Source organism: Artibeus jamaicensis, unplaced genomic scaffold (genome assembly GCF_021234435.1).
Source record: "Artibeus jamaicensis isolate MK-2021 breed Jamaican fruit bat unplaced genomic scaffold, CSHL_Jam_final contig_685, whole genome shotgun sequence".
Classification (NCBI taxonomy): Eukaryota; Metazoa; Chordata; class Mammalia; order Chiroptera; family Phyllostomidae; genus Artibeus; species Artibeus jamaicensis.
Genome location: NW_026521924.1, coordinates 12,833,094 through 12,855,415, shown reverse-complemented (window position 1 = coordinate 12,855,415; position 22,322 = coordinate 12,833,094). Strand labels below are relative to the sequence as shown.

The window sequence follows — 22,322 nt, the reverse complement described above, 5'->3', positions numbered from 1 at the left end:
CTACTCTGATATTTATTATTTAATTATTTTTCACTTTGGACTTTGTTGTTCTTATTCTGATTCCTTTAGATACAAGATTAGATTGTTTAGTTGAAATATTTTTTGTTTCTAGAGGTAGATCTGTAATGCTATGAACTTCTCTCTTAAGACTGATTTCTCTGTGTCCCATAGATTTTGTTATTTTATGTTTCGATTTTCATTTGTCTCAAGGTATTTTTTAATTTTTTTTTAGTTAATTGTTAACCCTTTCATTGTTTTAGTAATATATTGTTTGGTCCCCACGTATTTGTATGTTTTTCAGAGTTTTTTTCTTGGAATGGATGTCTAATTTCATGCTATTGTGTTCATAGAAGTTGCTTGATATGATTTGAGACTTGTTTTGCGTCCTAACATGTGATCTGTCCTGGAAAATGTTTCATGTGCACTTGAAAAGGATGTATATTCTGCTGCTTTGGGGGTGAAATGTTCTGAATATATCAATTAAATCCATCTGATCTAGTGTGTCATTTAAGGCCACTGTTTTCTTGTTTCTTTTCTGTCTTGAATGTCTACCCATTGATGTCAGTGGAATGTTAAAATCCCCTACTGTGGCTGTTTTGCTGTAGATCTCTCCCTTTATATCCATCAATATTTGCTTTATATATTTAGGTGCTCCTGTGTTGGGTGTGTAAATGGTTACAAGAGTTATACACTCTTGTTGGATTGATCCCTTCATCATTAGGTAATTTTCTTTGTCTCATTACAGCCTTTGTTTTAAAGTCTATTTTGTCTAATGTAAATTGCTATCCCAACTTTCTCTTTCATTTCAGTTTATGTGGACTATCTTTTTCCAGTCCTTTACTTTCAGTCTGGTGTGTAACTTTCCATCTGACATGGGTCTTTTGTAGACAGCATATACAGGGTGAGGCAAAAGTAGGTTTACAGTTGTGAGTATGTGAAACATAGAGTATATTCTTGTATTATTATTTATTAATTATTATTTTCATACAAACAAGACTTTGTATATGGGTCTTGTTTTCTTATGCGTTCAGCTCCCCATGTGTCTTTTGATTGATGCATTTAATCCGTTTACCTTTAAAGTGATTATTGAGAGGTACATATTTATTGTCACTTTATTCTTTATAGTTATGTTCCTCTCTTTTCTTTCTTTTTTAAAAGAAGACCCTTTAACATTTTTTGAAGTATTAGTTTGATGGTAATGAATTCCTTTAGCCTTTCCATGCCTATAAAGCTCTTTATTTCTCCTTCAATTTTAAATGATAGCCTTGCTGGGTAAAGTAGTCTTGATTGTAAGTCCTTGCTTTTTATCACCTTGAATATTTCATACCAATTCCTTCAAAGTTTCTGTTGAGAAATCAGCTGACAGTCTTATGGGAGCTGCCTTGTAGGTCATTGTCTTTCTCTTGTTACTCTAAAGATTCTCTCTTTGTCTTTAACCTTTGCTGTTGTAATTATGATGAGTCTTGGTGTGGGCCTTTTTGTGTTTATCTTGTTTGGGAGTCTCTGCCTTCCTGGACTTTTACATCTTTTCCCTTTACCAGGTTAGGGAAGTTTTTAGTTATTACTTTAATAGGTTCTTAATCCCTTGCTCTCTTTCAACTCCTGCTGGTACCCCTATGATGCCACTATTGTTACACTTGATGTTGTCGTAGAAGTCCCTTAAACTATCCACATTTTTTAAAACTTTTTTCTTTTTGCTGCTCTGATTGTTTTCCACTACCTTCTCTTTCAAATCACTGATTCATGTCTCTGCTTCATCTAACCTGCTATTGATTGCATCTAGTATAGTCTTCATTTCAGATACTATATTCTTCATTTCTGACTGCTTTTTTATGATTTATGTGTCCTTTTTTATGCTATCTCTTTAAGTTTTACTGAGTTCATCTGGTCTTCCCCTAGGTTCCCTGAGCATCCTTATAATCATTGTTTTGGACTGTATATAATGTAGATCGCTTGCTTCCATTTTATTTAGTTCTGAGGATTTCTCCTCTTTTTTCATTTGGGGCATGCTTTTTTGTCTCCCCATTTTGTCTGCCTCTCTGTTTTTGTTTCTGTGTATTACATAGATGTGCTGTGTGCCCCATCTTGGTATTGTGGCCTTATGTATGTATCTTTGGAGCTCAGTGGTGCAGTCTCCCTGATTATCTGTGCTAGATGTTCCAGAAATGTGCCTTGTGTGGGTTATATAAGCCCTCTCATTGTAGCTAAGTCTTGATTGCTGTTGGCACATCCATGGGTGGGGTTGACTCTCAGGCTAGCTGATATGAGAATCAACCCTAACCACAGTGTATATGAGCTGTGTATGCAATTCACCCCTGCAGGATCTGCTGCCTGCCTAGAACTCCCTTTGGACGTGCCACTTGTGGAAACAGTTGGGTCATGCTCTGATTCCGTCTGAAGCCACCATTGTGTTGATTCTGAGGCCTCTTGGGTGCAGGTCAGTGTCAGGCACTTCCTGTGACTGGCCCTGGGCTACCCGTTTGGAACTACAAAGTGATCCACAGTTTGTGGTTGCCTCTCCTTGGCCTGGGTGTGCATAGGAGAAGGCAAGTTGCATACCAAGTCTGGCTTCTACCAGCTCCAAGTCTAGGGGCAGGTCAGCAAAAGGCCCAAGGCATCCTGAGATCCGCCACCAGCTGCCTGTTAGCTAAGTTCTTAATGAGTTACCAGGGAGGGGTGAATGGTGTTCACCAAGTTGATACAGATTCAGACTTGGCATCATTGCTGGATCTGAGGCTATTAAGCAAAAGTCTCAGGGTACACCAAGGCCAGCTGTCACCCACTGGGGGCCTGGAGATTTTTGTGGTGGGGCAGGGTCTCAGGGAGTTGTCACAGTGAAGCCAGCAGAGTTTATCAGGCTAAAATATACCAAGATTTAGCCATGTGGAGGAAGGGGAACTCTGCATGGCAGGGCCACAGGGAGTCAGGAGAGTGGGGCTAGTACATTCCCTTAGGCAGTGTGGAGGGGAGTGCTTGATCCAGGAGAGATGGCATCTGTTGGTGGTATCAGTAAAGGACTCAGCATAGGAACTTTGGCAGCTGTTCATTTAATTTTCTCCCCAAAGCCACACAACCCTCTGAGCTGCATTCTCTCCACTGGAGCCCAGGGTGAGTGCCTGTGAATGACGTTTTGTGTGCCTAGGTTTCTAGCACACTCTTGTCTCTCCCTGGCAGACAGAATCCCTGATGGTTTTCATAGCCAAATGATATATGGGTGCCTCCTCTCAGCTCTGGCATTGAGACCCCTTGCTCCTCAAAGTGGACCTTTGCACCTGAGCTATCCCTCTAGATTATCAGCTAATGCGCATGGGTGCAGGGCCTACCCTTTTCTCATGTCTACCCTTCCTACCAGTCTTGACGTGGCTTCTTCTGTAAATCCTTGGTTATAAGACTTCTGTTCAGCTAGTCTTCAGTTAGTTATTAAGGTTTATTGTTCTGTAATTTAGTTGTAATTTTATTTTGATCCTGAGAGGACGTTACTGTCCCTTCACCTATTCTGCCACGATCTTGGATCAGTCCTACTGTTCTTTTCTTCATAGCACTTATCCCTATCTGAAATAATGTATTTACTTTTTACAAACAGTACCCCCCCACCTTCCTCCAGAATGTAGACTCTCTGTTACTTCTCTGCTTGATTGCTTTTCTGTTCCCGGGGTATAGAACAGTGCCTGGCATACAATTGCTTGTCCATTAATAATTTTTTTAAATGAATGCTGCTAAGAGGTCGAATCAAATGAGTATGGGAATGTTTCCATTGGATTTTGAAATATGTTATTTGTTGGTGTCTTTGATGAGCAGTTTAAATGGAACACTGAGGATAAGGAGTACCTGGAGGGTAAAGAATTAGACAAGATAACTATGTTGTGAGATGTTAACTGTGAAGCCTGGGGGAGGCTATTGGTGACTAGAGGAGGGTAAATGAGGTCAGTCAAGAAGACAAGTCTTTGAGGTGACAATAATGGATGTAATCCATAGCATGTGTGACAGCATTGACTTTCACATGGGAGGGACTCATCTTCCCTTTCAGTAGAAGGGAAAATAGTGAATATAGTTACAGACTCAGGCTGGTTGCATAGTTTGTGATGGAGGCATGAGAGTAGAGAAGGATGAGTCAGCACTTGGTCAGCTGCCATGAGAAAGAAGGCTACAAGTATTGGGTGGAAAGGAAGCCAGACTCTATGGGATGGAAATCCAAGGGCCTGCCTTCCAGTATATCTCTCAGCCAGATATTGCTGCAGTTGGGGTTCTCATAAAAAGTGGCTGTGGATAGAGGTAGAAAAGGGTACCCAGCATTTTGGATACATAGTGTTTGGGGATCTAATAATGTCTTCTTGCTTTAATCAGGAACAGTATTTTTTGTGCCAGGAAACCGTTTGGGTTTATAATTGGAAAATTGTCCTCTTTCATTTCTTTCTCATCTTCCTCTAGATGGAGCTCATTGAAGCTGGGGAGAGAGTACGTTGTTAGCCCTCGTACCCAGATTAACATCAGGATTGGATGTGTTTATGCTTTCAAATACTCATTTTTTATGTACTAAGCACTGTTTTAGGTTCTATAACAATGAACAAAACACAGTCTCTGCCTTCAAAGAGCTTTTATTCAAATGCAGGAGGACAGATAGAAAACAAATGTATAGGTCAGAGATGAGGTAGCAGTGGGAAGTGTTTTCCTCTCACTCTCAGTCATTCTGTCCGTGCCCTGAGCAGCCAACTTGAGCCCTCTCTTGCACACAATGGTAATGACATGTTTTGTTCTTTCAATTTCAGATAAGACTCCAATTATTGCAGTGATGGTGGCCCTGTCCTTTCTACTAGTGATCGTGTTCATAATCATAGTTCTGTACATGTTAAGGTGAGCATATGAGCTAATGCTTCTGCATTCTCATGGACTCTTACTTCAGTAACCTCAGAGTCTCAAGCCCACGCAGTCCAGAAGGCAGTAGGATAAGGACAATAAGTAGGATATAGGGGAATGACTCATGATAGTGCTCCTAACATTAAAGTTCTACTTAGAAATGGTTTTAAAGCTCTTCATAGTCTTCCTCAAGACCCAACTCCCTCCCCTTTGATTTCACCTGTCCAAGTCAAGCCCCCCCAACTCCACTCTAACCTAAAGTCCAGGATGGTGGTTTAGAGGTTGAGGAAAGAAGCTACATTCTGTGTTATTACTGATAGCTGTTTAAGGTCTTCATTATCTAGCCCCGTTGAAGCAACCCTTAAAAGTGCCCTGATGGAGATTTTATGCTTAATAAAGGCCTAGGTTATTTCTGAATGGGGCTTTGTTCCCCAAACCCTGGAATACTGAATTAAACCATGTAAGTTATGTAGGGTTCCCCTTTCTGACTCTCAGGGTCCTCTAGATAATGCTATTCAAGGGATCAAAAGCATGAAAGGGGAACCCACTGAAGAAAAGAGGGGAGTGTATTTGTTCTCTTCCTGCTTATGTTACTGCCCTAACTGGGTTTAACTCTGCCCTTATCTTTGGCTTAAGCTGTTCTGTGTGCTCCTTCTGTTCTTCTATGGAGATAAAGAGAGGGGAACCTTGTACATCCCTATAATTTGTCACATGTCTCCATCACTCTGCAGGAGATTTGAGGCCAGACCTGTGCCCATCCAATCTGAAGTTCTGGGTTTTTCCCTGGTTGCACTGGAAAAATACCAGAATTTTTGTTTGATATGGATAGTTTTATCTACCCCATCTCCTGGATCCCCCCCCCCCCACACACACACACACTATGATCTCCTCACTCATCCTTTTTTCACCTGGTATGGCTATGATCTCCAATGAATTCTGGAACTGGAGCTGCATAGAGCCACAAGCTAGAATATCCTGGTGGTGTTACCTGGCTCGGATTCTGGTGTGCTGAGGGTGAGCAGGAGCACCATGGAATGGAGTTGTCTCAGCATGTGCAGAATCTGTCTCTAAAAGAGCCTGTTTATTTGATAAAGGAAATTTAGAAAGGCTGTTGATAAGTGGAAATACAAAGCCAACGATTGGTCTCTTCTGTCTCTGTGCTTAGTTTTTCACTATGAACATTTTCTCATTAGGTTTAAGAAATACAAGCAAGCTGGGAGCCATTCCAATTCTTTCCGCTTGTCCAATGGCCGCACTGAGGATGTGGGTAAGGAACCCTTTAATGGCATGGGGAACTTTCATGAAGAAGAAAATCAAGAAATTAGGGGTTTCCTTATCCTAATAGGAAAAGTAAAAAGACTTGAAGGGACCAGCCCTAGTTCTTAGAGGCTCAGTCCATGAGTTAGAGTCCCCAGTTTAGTCTCCAGAGAAGGGCTGGTTCCCAGGGCCCCTGACCAACGTTCCCCCAACCAACATTCCCCCTTGTGCACTGCAGAGCCACAGAGCATGCCACTTCTGGCCAGGTCCCCAAGCACCAACAGGAAGTATCCACCCCTGCCCGTGGACAAGCTGGAAGAAGAGATTAACCGGAGAATGGCTGATGACAATAAGCTCTTCAGAGAGGAATTCAATGTGAGTTCTTTACTGAGACTGGTGTGTCAGCAGGGAGGAAAGTAGACCTAAAGTCTTGGGGGAGAAATCAGGTTTTTAATGGATTAAGAGGTGAGAAAACTTTTACCAAGTTCATCTGACTCCTTTCCAATGTGATTATGGACGGAAATGAAGAAAGATTTGTCTCACCTCCCTTATCTACCCATCCATCTATCCATTCATCATCTCATCTGCTACACTGATTAGTAAATACTTACTAAGCATCTAATATGTGCTAAATGCCTAGGAGTTGCTGGCAAGCAACAGATCTAGTCCCTACATTCAAACTCTCTGTTTATAAACCAGAACAGAAATAACTCTGTAAGTTCAAACAGCAATATAGAACATGAAGGACTGGTGCATAATAATAGGAGGCTGTATAAACAGGTCCCCTTTTAAATCTGGAATAGGTATCCCAGAATGTCTCATGTAGACAAGGAGTAGTTCAGTGTGGAAAATAAAGACTGAGACTGCCGAATAAAGGTCTCATCTTGGGAATTTAAGTTTATATTTTGGAAAAATGACTGGCTGCTATGTAGAGAATGGCCTTCAGGGAGATCAGAATAGGTGCAACAAATATAGTTAGGGGTGCAACAAATGTTGGTACCAGAGGGTACTGATAGATTGACATAAGGTGGTTATGATTAGGGAAAGGGAATGGATTTGAGGACATAGAGGGACAGTTCCAGAACTGGCTAATTTATCAACTTGGGCATTGGTAAACTCTCTTCTCCTTCACACCTTTCAGCTTAATCACATGTGTCAGCTTTGTCTCTGAGACTGGCTCCTGTCTGATACCAAAATGGCTGTCCCAGTTCTAGGCACATGGAAGTATCACAAGGTCCAGTGGACAAAGGATGACTGTTTCTTCTTGTGTGTCTCCTTTTATCAGTGAGGAAAATTTTACCAAAAATCCTCTGGAGACTTCCCTTGTCACATGCTTCTTTCTAAACCAGTCATAAGCTAGGGATAAATAGGCTTATTACAACTGACTGAGACCAGTCCAGATTATTGGAGCTCTAGTAGCAGGGAGGAAGGGAGGGACAGTTATCAGGTGGGTAGGTCACCACTCATCTGCCCCACCACTAAAGGGTTTAGGGGAACAGACAATGACGTGGTCGGATATGCACTCTGAGAAGGTCACTAGCTACAATGTGGATTATAGATGGGGAGGGAAGCAAGAAGTGAAGCAAGGGACTATTTAGTTGGCAAGAGTTAATGGAATGACATGGACCCTTTTTTCTGGCTGTTGAGAAAAAACAGCACCATTGTTGCTCATTATTGATTGAGAATGTTTTATCTCATCCCACACGATGGCATCCCAGCCTTAGCAGCATAGCTAGGTGTCTAACAGACACACTCTACTGTTCTACAGTCCGTAGTGCCAGCTCCTCTGGATAATGGGTATGTGCCCCCATGGCCATACTTCTTTTTCTGTGAGATGAGATCTTTGAAGGTAATATTCACTGAGGCATTCCAGTAAATCCCTGGATGCAGGTGGTATTCTTAGAGGTATAGTAGGCAAATTCATTAAATATTGTGGTGAGAGCCAATTGCTGTGCAGCCATGGCCACTGTATTCATGGGCTGTTTGGGCCAGCACTGATATTAGGGGAAAGGGCTGACCAGTATCTCTTGGGTTGTTAAGCAAATAGTGCCCTTTGGTGAGCATATGCATGAAACATAACTATTTTCTATCTTTCTTGTTCCAGTTGTCCATTACCCAAGGATTGGTTTAGATCCTGACCACCAGTGAGATAGACGAGGGGTCCCCAACCCTCTGGCCAAAGACTGGTACCAGTCCATGGCCTGCTGGGAACTGGGCCACACAGCAGGAAAACAGGAGCTGAGCAGCGAGCAAACAGAGCTTCACTTGCCTTACCACTTGAGCTCTCTGAGCTCCGCTGCCGGTTTCCCTCCCCAGCCCCGCCATCCGTGGAAAATTTGTCCTCCACAAAACTGGTCGCTGGTGCCAAGAAGGTTGGGGACCACGGAGATAGATAGTGGGGTCCCTTGCTTGAGGTTCTGTTCACTGGAAGGATTTCTCTATTATACTGATTCAGAGCCATCCTTTGAACAGATTATCTGACAGCAGTCCACCTGTAAATGGACTAGCACATCTCACAGAGCCATTTGTACACTGGGCCAGGCATTTTTTCTTTCTCAGTTAACCGTTGATACCATTGGGAAGTCAGAAGTGTCTACTGAAGGGAGTGGGTATGTGGCGAGTATTCTGTACACATCACTTCCAGCTGGTGGTGGAATTCCGCTGGATATGTAGAAATTTATGGCTTATTGAATCACATAATATTTAGTTTATGATAGGTAGTTGAAGTTGTTTGAATCCCATGGTCAGGCTTACATTCATTACCAGAATCTAACACTAAGCTAGGAACATGGTCTTGCTGACAAGATCATAGTCTTATCCTCAAATCTTAAGGTTTTTCATATGATTCTTTTGTTCAACCTTAACCAGACAGTTAGGGCCCCATAGACTCTGCCAGTGCCAGTTTCTCTGTGGCCTGGGTTAGCTAAAGAGCCTTCTCTTTTCAGATCACTCATAAATGTGTCAAAGCAGGACATCAACAGTGGTGTATGCTGTCTCCAAAATCCAAAATGGCCTGACAAGCATGACTCCTCCTCCAGGGTGGGGTGGGGGGAAGCAGCAGCTTGTCCATAGGAGATATCCTGACGTGTGCAAACCTTTGACTTTGAGAAAACTTGGCTGAGGTGGCAGGCCACTATGTTTTTATTTTTATGCCTAGCATGTACATCTAACATATACAACATCCTGCCCTTCAAGTCCTTTCAGCTTGTTGTCATCAGCATGGTTGTCGAGGTGATGTCCTGTGAAACAGTGAGACAAAATCCCAATAAACCAGATCACAGCAGAGAAAAGGTCCAAATGACATCACTGAGGCTGCTTCTGCCATGAGAAAGGGAAATTGCTTCATGTAGCCTGTGTGCACCATAAAGGAAAAAAACATGCATTGGCCTGGTTAATAATGCTATTCCAGGGACCAGCGGTAAAGTTAATCTATGGGAAGTAGAGTACATCTGGAAAAAGAAACTTCAAATCCACAGCTCCACATGATTTATGTGTCATAATCTACTGACATCTTTAAAATGGTCAGTCTTAAAAAAATAAATAAAATAAAATAAAATGGTCAGTCTCTTGTGCTAGTCTATTTGGTAGTATGTGTGGGGAGTAATAGGAAGCGTCAGAATAGCTAATACTAGGAGTTATTGAGCATTCACTTGTGCCACCACTAAACTTGGACACATAAATATATTATCATTATCCTGCAGCTTTCAAGTCTTCTATAGCACTTAGAATCTCTGTGACTCACCTAGGGATTTATCCTTTGGTAAATAGAGATTACTGCTCTAGCAACTTGCATTTGGTCCTGATGCTGTATTAGTCTGTATCCAAAGGGTTTAGGGAACAGTGCGGGTATTCTGCTTGCTATAGAGATCTGTTCCAGCCATTCATTGGGAAAAATAGTTCCTAACATGAGGCTAATTCAGGCCAAAATTCCTTGCATCAGCTGGCCTGCAAAAGCTCCATTCTAACTAGCATAAAATAGTGACATTCTGGGTTCCCAGGAATTAGTTAGCTCAAGGCCAGACCCCATACGGTGTATTGCCCTTTTTACCTGGTAAAGTTACCTTGGTACATGGCTGCAGATTCTGAGAGGAAGATGAGGACGATAGTTTCTGTTATATAAATGCTGATGTGCTGTGGCAGGGTTCTTCCTTACATATGCCCATCATTGAAGGGTTCTGGGTCTGTAAACCGACTCAGGCCTGGGAGTGAGAGTGAAGGAGCCTCTTTCTCTAGCATGACAGTCTAGTCAGGTGTCCTCAATTGACCTAGGCTGGCTTCCTCCCATTTTCCTTACTGGGAGCTTCACAACGAATTACCTACAATCAAAGATATTTGCACCCTGGTAACTGTGGCCTCTGAGGCTCCTTCCACCCCACTAAGATCAGGACTCCCAACTTGAAGCCAGTCCCTTCCACCAGCATCTCTCCCTGGTAAAGACAGCCAGGAAAGCACTTCCGGAAAGATTCCAGTGTTTTCCTCACCAGTGTACACCCTGCAGCAAGGCACTAATCTCATTAGGGACATGGTGAAGGTATCAATAGGAAGGAAGGTTGAGCCCATTGGATCCCATGTAACACTGATCTCCTCTACGTTGTGCCAAGAACTTTCTGGCTTTTTCATTGTTACCTAGCTGAATCTAGCATTCAGTACAGGTTTCCACTGGCCAACCTAGCCCACCATTAGAACTATGGCTAATCTCTTGAGCTGTGACACTAACTTGGAAGTTTAGTTAACCATACCATAATTATAAATTTGGCTTTATCCAAAAATTACGCTCTCCTCCTCTTTTTTAAATGATTTTTGAAGATCCAGCTCATTGAATTTCTGCAGTTTCTTCTATCAGCTCTTTGCTTTTCTACCCTGTTTATCTATTTCACCCTCTAGATTATGTTATGCTTGCGTGGCTTATTATCCATCATGAGAGAGAGCTGGGTTGTAGAGAAATTTTCATTATGAAAGCAAGATGCAATAGAGAGATTTTTAGAAGTTGGCCTTCTCCAACAACTCTGTTTCCTTTCAGTGTCATTTCAGTCATTTCACCTAAGGCCCTGTCTTTCATATGATTAGCCCAGGAAAGATGAGAATTTCATTGTCATTAGTATTAAGCAACCAGCAAAATTCTGAAATGTTAACATTGGGTTCAGCAAAATACGCAGTGAGTCATAGAAAGGCCCGGAGTCTTGTGCTGTTTGTGGAGATGAGCTTTTGATGTTGGAACTGGGCTTTTTCTTGTTTTGTTATCTACTATGGTCAGATGTAATTCTACTCCTGTGTTTCGACAATTCTCATCTCCTTTTGCTGGGACTCTCCCACCCCTTTACCACCAGCTGAAATGCATTCCAGGTGATCACAAGCAATAACTGAAGTAACTGTTGTACAGTTGTAAACTGAGTGGCTTGCTCTTTCCCATCCTGAAAATTGACTGACAGTTCCTTTCTCTTTATCTGAACAGAGGAATCAAGGTTTACATCACTCACATTTCCCCCATCAGTCTCTCAACTACAACCCACTCACTGATGCTAACTGCTAAGTCAGTTATGGTCCTTTATTTAAAAATCAGGGAATGAAGTCAACTAAATAAAGCAAAACAGCAGAACTGTCAGCTGGGTCGACACTGGGGAAGCTGGCAGAACCAAGAGATGAGGTAGACAACCAGCCCTTAGGCAGAGCAGGCTCTGTTCACTGGCTTTGGAGCCCTTTCAAGAAGCCTCTGCTTCTTTTGGGGTTTCGGAATCCTGACAGAGAGAATCCATGTGGGTCAAGTGTGCCTGTGCATGTATTGTCAGCCCTGTCAGGAAGGAGGCTGATGAATAACACATGGGGCAGACACACCAGTCTGTGTCTGTTATCATAGAATAATGTTTTTACTGTCATGAGATGAGGAAGGCCTTTGTAATAAGCAAAACGCAGGATTCAGAAGCCAGAATTCAATAGATTGAAAAATAGTAAATATCTTTAAAGTGTTAAATGTCCCTATGACAAATGTCTCCATGAAAAAGCGGCCAGCTGATAGAAGACAGACCACTGCCCAAAGGTAGACAGAATTTTCTGTAATATATAAAGAGCATCTACAAACCTGTGAGGAAAAAGTGAACATTGCTATAGCAAAATTGGTAATTCACAGAAAAACAAATGGTCTACGAACCTTAAAAAATAAAGCTCAACTTAGTAATCAGATTAAAACTAATCATTATTTTCAGCCTGTCAGATATGAAAATTGTAAAAGATTAATATTAAGTTTGGACAAAGGTATGAGGATACAGATACTATTATACATGGTAGAAGGGGTTTCAATTGGCATAGCATTGGAAGCATGATTTTACAGTATCAAGAAAGTTTAAATGCTTACACTATCTGACCTAACTTCTAGGAGTCTAACAGAAAACTAAATATGCATTTGTACATGGATGTTCATTTAGCATCATTTATAACAGCAAAGAAAATAAAATGAAAAGCAGATATCTATCAATAGCAGAATAGCTAAATGATGTCTTATATCCATTATGACATTCTGTCATTAAAATTAATGTGTTGACGTAGAAAGATCTCTAAGTTGTACTGTCAGTGGAGAAAACACATCACAGAGGACTATACATGGTATAATACTCTCTTTTAAAAATGTACATCTGTGTATGACTGTGTTAATGTGTTTTTTAAAGTTTGGAAGAATACGGTGAAGTATGAGCAATGAGCTACCTATCAGAGGAGGTAAAATATTGGAGAGACATGATAGGGAACTTCTTTCTTCTAAATTTGACTTCTACAAAAGCATATTTTTAATAACATTTTTAAAAGCAGCGGTTTTTTAAAAGTATGGTAAAAAAAAAAAAAAAGCTAATGGAGCTTTAGCTTTAGGATGGATATACAGCATGTAGAATAAAGAGTTGATGTCCCCATCTTGAACTGTGCCAGGAGTCTTGTGGTCAGGTCTCTGCAAAAAACAGTAATACTGAATGGGAAGTTGTTTTGGCGAAATACTGTACCATGGGGGTGAACAGCTGAAGGAACATTAGGCACAGGACATGACAGCTGTTTTCAGATATTTCACAGGCTACAAGGAGAGTGTGTAGAGTCTTTATGAAACCCCACCATGATTGAAATTTCCATGAGATTGTTCTAGTCCTAGAATTATAAGCTGGAACATTTTTATTGGCCAACATTTGTTTTAGAAAGAAGCACTAAATTTTTTAAAAAGAAATCCTTTCAAAAAGCCACTTACTGAGATCCCTAAAGCATGTTCAAAGTTTTTGGTTTTTTTTTAAAGATAGAATGTAGCTCCTTAAAGGAAGGGGGGATAGGAGAAAGAGGAGAAAGAGTGAGGTGGAGCCAGTGAGATGGTTAAAATTAGTGCGTTGCAAAGTGTGACACCCCGTTGCTCAGGATCCCGAGTCTTTAGTAGAGACAGCTTCATTCTTGGGTTTCCAAATGAACAAGCATGTGTGTGTAATCTGGTGACAGGACTGTGTGTCATCGGAGTGAGGCAGAGTCAAAATAGCATCTACATTGATGAGTTGTCTCTAAACAAATGGATTAGAGCCAACGACCTATAGGAATTAGCAAGCACTGTGTCAATGGCTTCAAATTCTACAGTTCAGGAAATTGGAGGTTCAGGATTCCCAAGGGGCAGAGAAAGCTCCAGCTGACATCTGAGTTTTACACCAGTCAGTACAAGGGAAATACAAAAGAAACTGTGTATTTGGGTGTTGGGTCCTTCCAAATAAACTGTTCCAAGATTAGGTGAACTGCCTTGAAGTTAGTATATTCCCCATCACAGCAGAATTTTCAGGCATTGGTAACTATTAGGTTGAGAGTTTTGTTTACTTTTTAAAAGATTTTACTTATTTACTTTTAGAGAGGCGAATGGAGGAAGAAAAGAGGGCAAGAAACATCATTGCATAGTTGTCTCTTGCATGTCCCCTACTGGGGACCTGGCCAGCAACCCTTTGGTTCACGGGCCAGCACTTAATCCACAGAGCCACACCAGCCAGGGCTAAGTTGAGAGTATTTAAAAGACAATTCAAACATAAAAGTGAATGCTTGAGATTCAGTACAGTAGTGAAGATCTTAGGCAGAGTAGTGAGGCAAGAAAAGAAATTAAAGGAATTAAAAACTAGAAATGAAGAGATAAAATATGCATTTTTCACAGAATAGAATATTGTCCTCAAAGAAATTCAGTCTCATCAGATAAATTATTAGAATTAATAAGTTATTTTAGGAAGATCAGTAGATACAAAAACAGCATTAAAAATTAATGCATTTCTGTACATAAGCCACAATCAGAATCAGTTGATAATTTTTACTTTATTTATTTAAAAAACAATTTTTAAAAGGTGGCTATTTATAGTAGCATTTAAAATGTTAAATACCTATGAATAAATTTAACAAAATATTTACAAATTTATTGGAGAAAATTATTAAAATGTTTAAAGACATTAAAAGGAAAAAAGCCTAAATTAGTGAAAGGTGAGATCAATGGATTAAAAGGCTCAGTATTGTAAAGATGTCAATTCTCCCCGAACTGATATGTAGATTCAATGCAATTCCAATAAAAATCCCAACAGGTTTTTTGTGGAACTTGACAAGCTGATTCTAAAATTTATATGGAGCAGAAAAGATTCAAGAATAGCCAAGACATTCCTGAAGAAGAAGAACAAAGGTGAGGAGACCTGCCTTACCAGATATAGTTATTATAAAACCTAGCGATAAAGACAGTTGTATACTGGCACTGGGATAGATGGATTGATCAGTGGAATAAAACAGAGCTCAAAAGCAGATTTATGTGTAAATGGAAGCCTATGAATGACAGATATGCTATTGTAGTTTTGGTGGGGGAAAGGATGGTCTTTACAATAAATAGTTCTGGGACAATTGGGTAATCCTGTGGGAATAAATGAAATTGAATTCTTGTTTCATACCGAACACAAAAATCAATCCCAGTTAGTGTACATACTGAAATCTAAAAGACAAAATGATGAAATGTAGAGATAGTGATATAGGAAAATATAATGTCACAGTAGAAAAGGTTGGAGACTTAAAATGTTGACAAAGGGAAAGATTAACTTGACTACATTAAAATGCAAGTTTTCTGTTTATAAGTAGATATCCAGAAAATGAAAGGACAGGCCACAAACTTGGCAAAAAAATATTTGTAACGCAACTGATGAAGAATGATTACCCAGAATGTATAAACAACTCCTACAAATTAATAAGAAAACAAACAAGTAATCCACTAGAAAAAAAATGAGGAAAATGCTTGTGAAGTAATTCACAAAAGAGGAAACCCTGTTGACCAGTAAACTATAGAAAGATGGTCAACATCATTAATAAATCAGAGAAATGTAAATTAAACTGACATTTGATATATGCAGAATCTGACAATAGCAAATGTTGATGAGGATACAGACCCACTGTGGGAGTGGTTCTTTGCTGATGAGAGTGTAAATTGGTAAACTACTTAGAAAAACAATTTGACCTTATCTGGTAAAGTTATAGATACCCACACCTAAAATGCTTGCATGTGTGCATGAGGGCACACATACCAGTTAGCACACATACCAGTTAGCACTCAGACTAGGGCTGTTCGCTGTCAACAACCCAAATATTCATCAGTAGTAAAGTGAGCAAATATATATTGGTATGTTCTCAGAATGCAATGCTACAAAGTAAAGTGAATGCACTTGGGCTGCATGAACAACCTAGATAAAGTTTCAACATAATATTTGGAGGTGGGGAACAAGTTGCCACTTGATTATGATTTGACTTTTATAAATAAAATAGACAACAATAAAAAATATCATTTAAGGGTACAAGATATGTGGGATACAAATAAATTAAACCAAGGTAATAATAATTAGAAAATTCCAAGTTTACTTGTGAGAGAAGGAATAGTATATGACAAGGGAAGGGCCCAAAGAACTTCTGAGTTAAATCATTTGAAGGATATATTTTCATTTTTATAAATATAGAAATTGAAAAACAGTTTTTAAAAAACTGATTTTTACAAAAAGACTTAATACATATCCTTGCTTCTAGTGAAGACTTATGCAAGGGATGAAATGGTTTTTAATGCCACCTAGTGTTTTGAGAGAATATAACATCTATAGCTTCCTGGTTCAGCTGCTGCTTCCTAGTTGTGTGGGCTAGGATTTTCAGAGTAGAAACTGAAAGGAGTAGGATTCTCGTCATTTTCATCCCGATGTGGGCTCTTCAGTCTGACCTTTTGTATATAGCACTATGTTCTCTAAAGCAGGCCCTTTTCTTTTCTCTTGTCAAACAGTGGCTTCTGTTTCATCCTTACTTTCCTTTTAGGAGCCTTATTTTTTTTCATTATGATTTGGGGAGCTAGGGATGCAGATAGGACTATGAGGTGTGGTCATTATTATTACTGACCCTGGGGACTATTTCAGGTCTTGCTGTCACTACCTTTGTTCTACATCATTTTAGAGGGGAAATGTACAGGGAAAGTGATGCCTCTGGATTAGTTGTGAGGGCTTTAAAAATGTGTATCTCATCCCACTCTGTACCAGGCTAGAAACATGGAAATCCAGCCTCTCTGGGTGAATTGGGAAATTCCAGTCTTTCCTTTTTTAAGAGTTTGTTTGTTTGTTTGTTTGTTTGTTTGTTTGTTTGTTTAGAGAGAGGGGGGGAAGAAAGAGAGGGAAAGAAGCATGTATCGGTTGCTTCTGGCACACTCCCTAACTGGGGACCTGGCCCCCACAACCCAGGCATGTGCCCTAACCAGGAATGGAACTGGTGACTCTTCACTTAGTGGGACAAAGCTCAACCAATTGAGCCATGCTGGGTGGGGGGACATTCCATTCTTAAGCAGTGTCTCTGTTCCATGTGCAAGAGTCCTGCTCAAGATACTCGTTTTTCCCCCTTATGTATCGGTAGCATCAATTGCCTTTATTAGTAAAATAACATGCAGAACCTCTAGGGTTTTAACTCTGAAAGATAAATCTTGATTAAGTGAAGGCAGATGGACTATGAGACCTTTACTCCCTTTATCTTAGGATCTGTTATTTTCATTTCTCCTATCACTGTCTTGCTGATTCCCAGGAAATATATTTACTCCCTTCTTAGAGCTTGCTCTTTTTTTAAAGATTTTATTTATTTATCTTCATAGGGGAAGGGAAGGAGAGAGGGAGAGAAATATCAATGTATGGTTGCTTCTCATGCATCCCCTGCTGGGAATTGGCCTGCAACCCAGGCATGTGCCCTGACTAGGAATTGAACTGCAGTCCTTTGGTTCGCAGGCCCATGCTCAATCCGCTGAGCTACACTAGCCAGGGCAGAGCTCTTGCTTTCATCTAGTAAAATTGGTTCCTTGTAGGCTGGAATTTCCTTTACTTAATCATATATGTTTTTGATTATCAAAACCAGAAACCTAAATGTCATCTTTCATTCTTGTCTCTTTCTCTCCCCAATCTACATTTCCTTTATTCCATCTCTAAATCTATTCATTCTGTCTCCAGAATATATTTCAAATGCATCTGTTTCCTTGTACCATCATCATCTTTCTGTGTTTCTGTTCTTGCCTACCACTCCATTTTCGATATAGTAGCCAGAGTGATTCTTTAACATGAATATTGGATTGCAGTTTTAAAACCTTGAAAGATTTCCTCATGAACTTAAAATAAAAGTCTAGCTCCCTATTGAAGGACCTATATAGAAATGTGCGGGTTAACCTTACCAAGCTCATCTCCTCCCACTTCCTCTTGCCATCCCCACCAAATCACATTTTCTACATAACATATTCACTGACCTTTTACTTCTTCCCACAAGCCAAGTCTTCTCCTGCCTCTGAGTTACCACAGAAGCTGTTCACTATTTTCCATACTCGTCCTTCCTCATAGAGATCCACCCTGTAATATAAATTTGGGCATACTTTCTCTAATAGCATTTTGTTCTTTCAGTGCATCTATCACTATGTTTAATTTTATATTCATTTGTTTTATTTGTTTAATGTCCGTCTTTCACCCACAAATTTGTATTGTCTATGAGTACAAGAACTATGTATATGATTAATTCACCACTGTTTGCTGTGTATCTAGCCTGATATCTAATAGGTATACAATATATATTTGTTAAAAGAATAAATGAAAAATAATACATGAACCATAATTTTTTAAGTCTTTACTTACTGCTGAGTACTAAGGTTGTTTTCAGTTCTGGATCATTCTAAATAATGATGAAGTAAATAATTTGAACATAGAGATTTTTCTTTCTTTAGGCTAGTCTCAGAAGTGGAGTTCCTAGATCAAAGAGTATGAATATTTTTAAGTCTCATAAAACATATTTCCAAATCATTTATTAGAAAGGTTTCTAAGTTAGAAATTTAAACTGCTTCCCTTTTTGCTTTCTTAGTTTTGAATATATGGAACATATAGGAAGAAAACAGTTAAAATAATAAGGTTTAGCTTTCCACACCTTTTTAAAATTAATTTATTAAATTCTTATTTTATGACAGACATGAGATTATCTCATTTATTCTCTATGTAGCAGATATTAGCATCTCAATTTTAGAGATGAGGAAACTTGGCCCTATAAAGTTTAATAGATTTGCTTAATTTCAGATATTCTAGACTATCTCATGTCAAACCATTTATGCTTATCCACATACCTACTTAATATACATTTGCTTCAAAACTGCTGCATAGTCACTGTCAACTCACCCAGGTCCTCTTCTACCCAACTGCTGAGTCCATATAAACACCTTTCCTTGTTTCCTTGCCACATATGCCAGAGGCTGAGCTGCTGTGCCTGTTTGTAAGGGCCCTAGAAAGAACGAAACTCATCTAATCACCCAGAGCCCTCCTGCTTGGTTCACTCAGATGCACCTCATTCTTGTGTGATGGTTAGCATGGGGATAAAGGACTCACACCCTCAGTTATGTCCCCACTCCTGCTAACAGGGGTGGTCCATATTGACCCAGCATTGTAACCGGTCCCTAACCACATAGTAACTGAATAAAGAGCATGCTGCATAGTAACAGGAAGGGCATCCTGTTCCCTGGGGATTCTTGGTGGTAAACTAAGAAACTTGCTGGCTTTTTAGAGGAGAGGTACACTCTCTGTGTTAGGCTGTAAGTCTTCTCTTGGGCCCATCTTTTTCCCTCAAGAAAACGTAGAACTCGCTGCCAGGTCGGGATTTGGTGTAGCAATTCGAATGTTTGGTGTTTATCCCTGTTAGTAAATCCTCTAATTTCTCTTAACCTTTCAGGCTCTCCCTGCTTGTCCTATCCAAGCCACCTGTGAAGCTGCCTCCAAGGAGGAAAATAAGGAAAAAAATCGATATGTGAACATCTTGCCTTGTGAGTGTTTGTAGGGTTTCTTAACCTAAAACCGCATCTCTAGCCAGTTTTGCTGACACCAGAAAGAATCTTGTGATTGATCATAGGAGGGTTGGTAAGGAGGGTAAAATCGGGCCTTCTGTCAGGCTGAAATTGCCTTTATGGCTCCCAAGGCGACACCAGGTGCTCACAGAGTCAATTGCGGTGCTTAATCAGGGTTTTTTTGTGGCAGGCCTAAAGTTTCTAGGAGGTTAAGAAGAACTCAGAGGTTAAGTTCCACTCAGACCAGAGAGGAAGTGGGTTGTTACTGGTTTTCTGTAGAGCTTATTGTGAAGAAATTCTAATACAATGTTCTCGCTTCATAACTTCTTCCCAGAGTTAGCCATTACTAATCAGTTGATCTATAGCCTAATACATTTTTCTAGGCCACTGGTGTCCAGAATGGGATATGCATAATGCAGTGAGATAAAAGAGCAAAATTGCCTTAATTTTATAAGGGTTTTTCAAAATACATGCATACACACAAACATATATAACTCATTTTTTAAAAAACTTGTATTTTTTAGGTGCATAAAATATTAGAGATCACTATTCTAGGCATTTGTAGATACATCTTATTTGTGTATGAATATATGTATATATTATATATTTTTAAAATGTAATTGGTATATTATATACATTGCTCAAACTGTTTTTCTTTTAATGATGTATATTGTCAGTTCATCTGTTGAGAAACAAAAGTTTTTGTTTTCCTCTTTATCAACTGCTTACTATTCCATATTGTCGATATATCTGAACTTATTTAACTAGTCTCCTACTGATGGTTGAGATGTGTCCAAGTTTTTGCTGTGACAAATAGTGCTGCAATGGCATCTTCATACATATGCATCTCTGTACCATAGGCACAAATGTCTTACCTGGCCCAGTTATATCAGGACCACTGAAAAATAAAATTGGATTGAACTATTTTAATGTTAACTAATTAATATTTAAATATTAATTATTGGGTTTTTTCCTAGATGATCACTCTAGAGTCCATCTGACACCAGTTGAAGGAGTTCCCGATTCTGATTATATCAATGCTTCATTCATCAATGTAAGGAGCTTTTCTCATCATTACCTTGAATGACCATTGTGAGAGTCAGTGAATACTTTATTGAGCTTATTCAGAAAACTAAGAACAAAAGCAGGCTTTGCAATCTATAGTAAAAATAATGGAGAACAGGGTAAAAGTACCTGATACCAGCTAAGTCTGGTTCAACATGTTTATCGTGAACCAAGACTGGGGGAAGAACTGCAACTGGGAGGAAGTTTTTAGGGGTGATTTAGAGAATATTCATAGAGATGGTGTGAGAGACTGGAGTATGTTTTATAGAGCATGGAGAAGAAGCTAGTAAAGAAAGAGTGTGAAAAGAAGACAGAGAGTACATGCTAGCAAGAATAAGCCTGACTACTGAAGTAGGATGCTTGAGAAGAATACTGATGGGATTGGTACACCCATGTTCATAGCAGCATTAACTACAATAGCCAAAAGTAGAAGTTACCAAAGTGTCCACTAACAGATAAATGGATAAGCAAACTGTGGTCTAAACATGCCATGGAATATTATTTGGCCTTGAAAAGGAAGGAAATTCTGACATATGCTGTAACATGAATGAACCTTGAAGACATTATACTAAGTGAAATAAGCCAGTCACTAAAGGACAGATATTGTATCATTCTACTTCCATGAGGCTCCTAGAGTAGCCAAATTCACAGAAAGTAGAATGGTGGTTTTCAAGGGCTAGGGGGATTGAGGAATAAGAAATTATTGTTTAATAGATACAGAGTTTCAGTCTAGAAAGGCAAGAAATTTATGGAGATGTATGGTTGTAATGGTTGCCCAACAATGTGAATAAACTTAATACCACAAAACTATATACACAAAAATGGCTAAAATGGTCATTTTTATGTTAAATGTATTTTACTACAATTTTTTTTAAAACATTACTGATGGAGAGATTTCTTCCTCTGTGATTGATGGTAAAGGAAGATACAGAATATATAGAGATGGTTTGTAGATGTGGGTAACACAAGCTGAGGGAACTCGTCTGCTTTCTCTAAGAAGTAAAGTCATGGCTATCTGCTAAAAGAAGATGGGACTGTGACTTAGAATAATGAAAGTTTGGAATAGCTTCTGAGCTCCTTGAGAAAGCTGAAAGGGGAAGAAAGAGGCATGCCCAGCTGCAAATGAGGATCTATCTAAAATGAAAATCATTAATGTATAGGGCCTTAGTTTTAAGATTTACTCCAGCTGTACCCTGGGCTTGGTGGCATGTAGAGAACATATGGTACTCAGACAAAGGAACTGGTCATTGTCATTTGCTACTTTACTGAACCTGAAGCCCTTGGTTACTTAGAGAAAGGAAGTGATTTTAGGAATGAACTAATATGCTAGGAAAAGATGGTGGGATCAAGGAACTAGAGGTCTTAAGAAAGTGAAAGAACAGGGTGGGGATAAGAAAAGAAGAAAGATGAAAAAACAAGAGACTGTGACAAAAATAAGCCCTCAGTTGGACTTCAGAACCGTTTGGGCATGTTTAACAATGATGGTCACATGTTTGCCATTGGAAGGAAAGGAAGCCTGGTAGAGAAATGATTGATGTGGTAAATAAAGAAATTGGAAAGAGGCTGGTAATCAGCTTGATTCCTAGGACTTAAATGATTCAAGGACTGTGAAGAGATTGGGAGGAACAAGTTGACTTTAATGTTGTGCAAGAGAGTACAGGAGTAATCAGAATATTTTCTTCTGCAGGTAAGAGAATATTCAAATAAAATTGGTCTAGATAGGCACATTTATTTATTTCATAGTCTGAAGGCAGGTGTAGGCTACTTCTAGAGTTGGCTGATCCCATGACTCAGTGGCAGTCCTAAGAAACCA

At 39.6% G+C, this 22,322-nt stretch overlaps 1 protein-coding gene across 4 annotated transcripts in view; it reads left to right on the top strand.

Annotated features, from left to right (window-relative positions):
• Nucleotides 1-22,322, top strand: part of PTPRA (protein tyrosine phosphatase receptor type A) — a 144,433-nt gene that overhangs the window by 98,910 nt on the left and 23,201 nt on the right. For all 4 annotated transcript variants that reach the window (XM_037141190.2, XM_053671134.1, XM_037141189.2 and 1 more), the window contains 5 exons: nucleotides 4,767-4,851; nucleotides 6,048-6,121; nucleotides 6,350-6,486; nucleotides 19,333-19,423; nucleotides 20,422-20,498. In XM_037141190.2, the coding sequence (XP_036997085.1) occupies nucleotides 4,767-4,851; nucleotides 6,048-6,121; nucleotides 6,350-6,486; nucleotides 19,333-19,423; nucleotides 20,422-20,498 (464 nt within the window). The remainder of the gene's footprint in view (nucleotides 1-4,766; nucleotides 4,852-6,047; nucleotides 6,122-6,349; nucleotides 6,487-19,332; nucleotides 19,424-20,421; nucleotides 20,499-22,322) is intronic.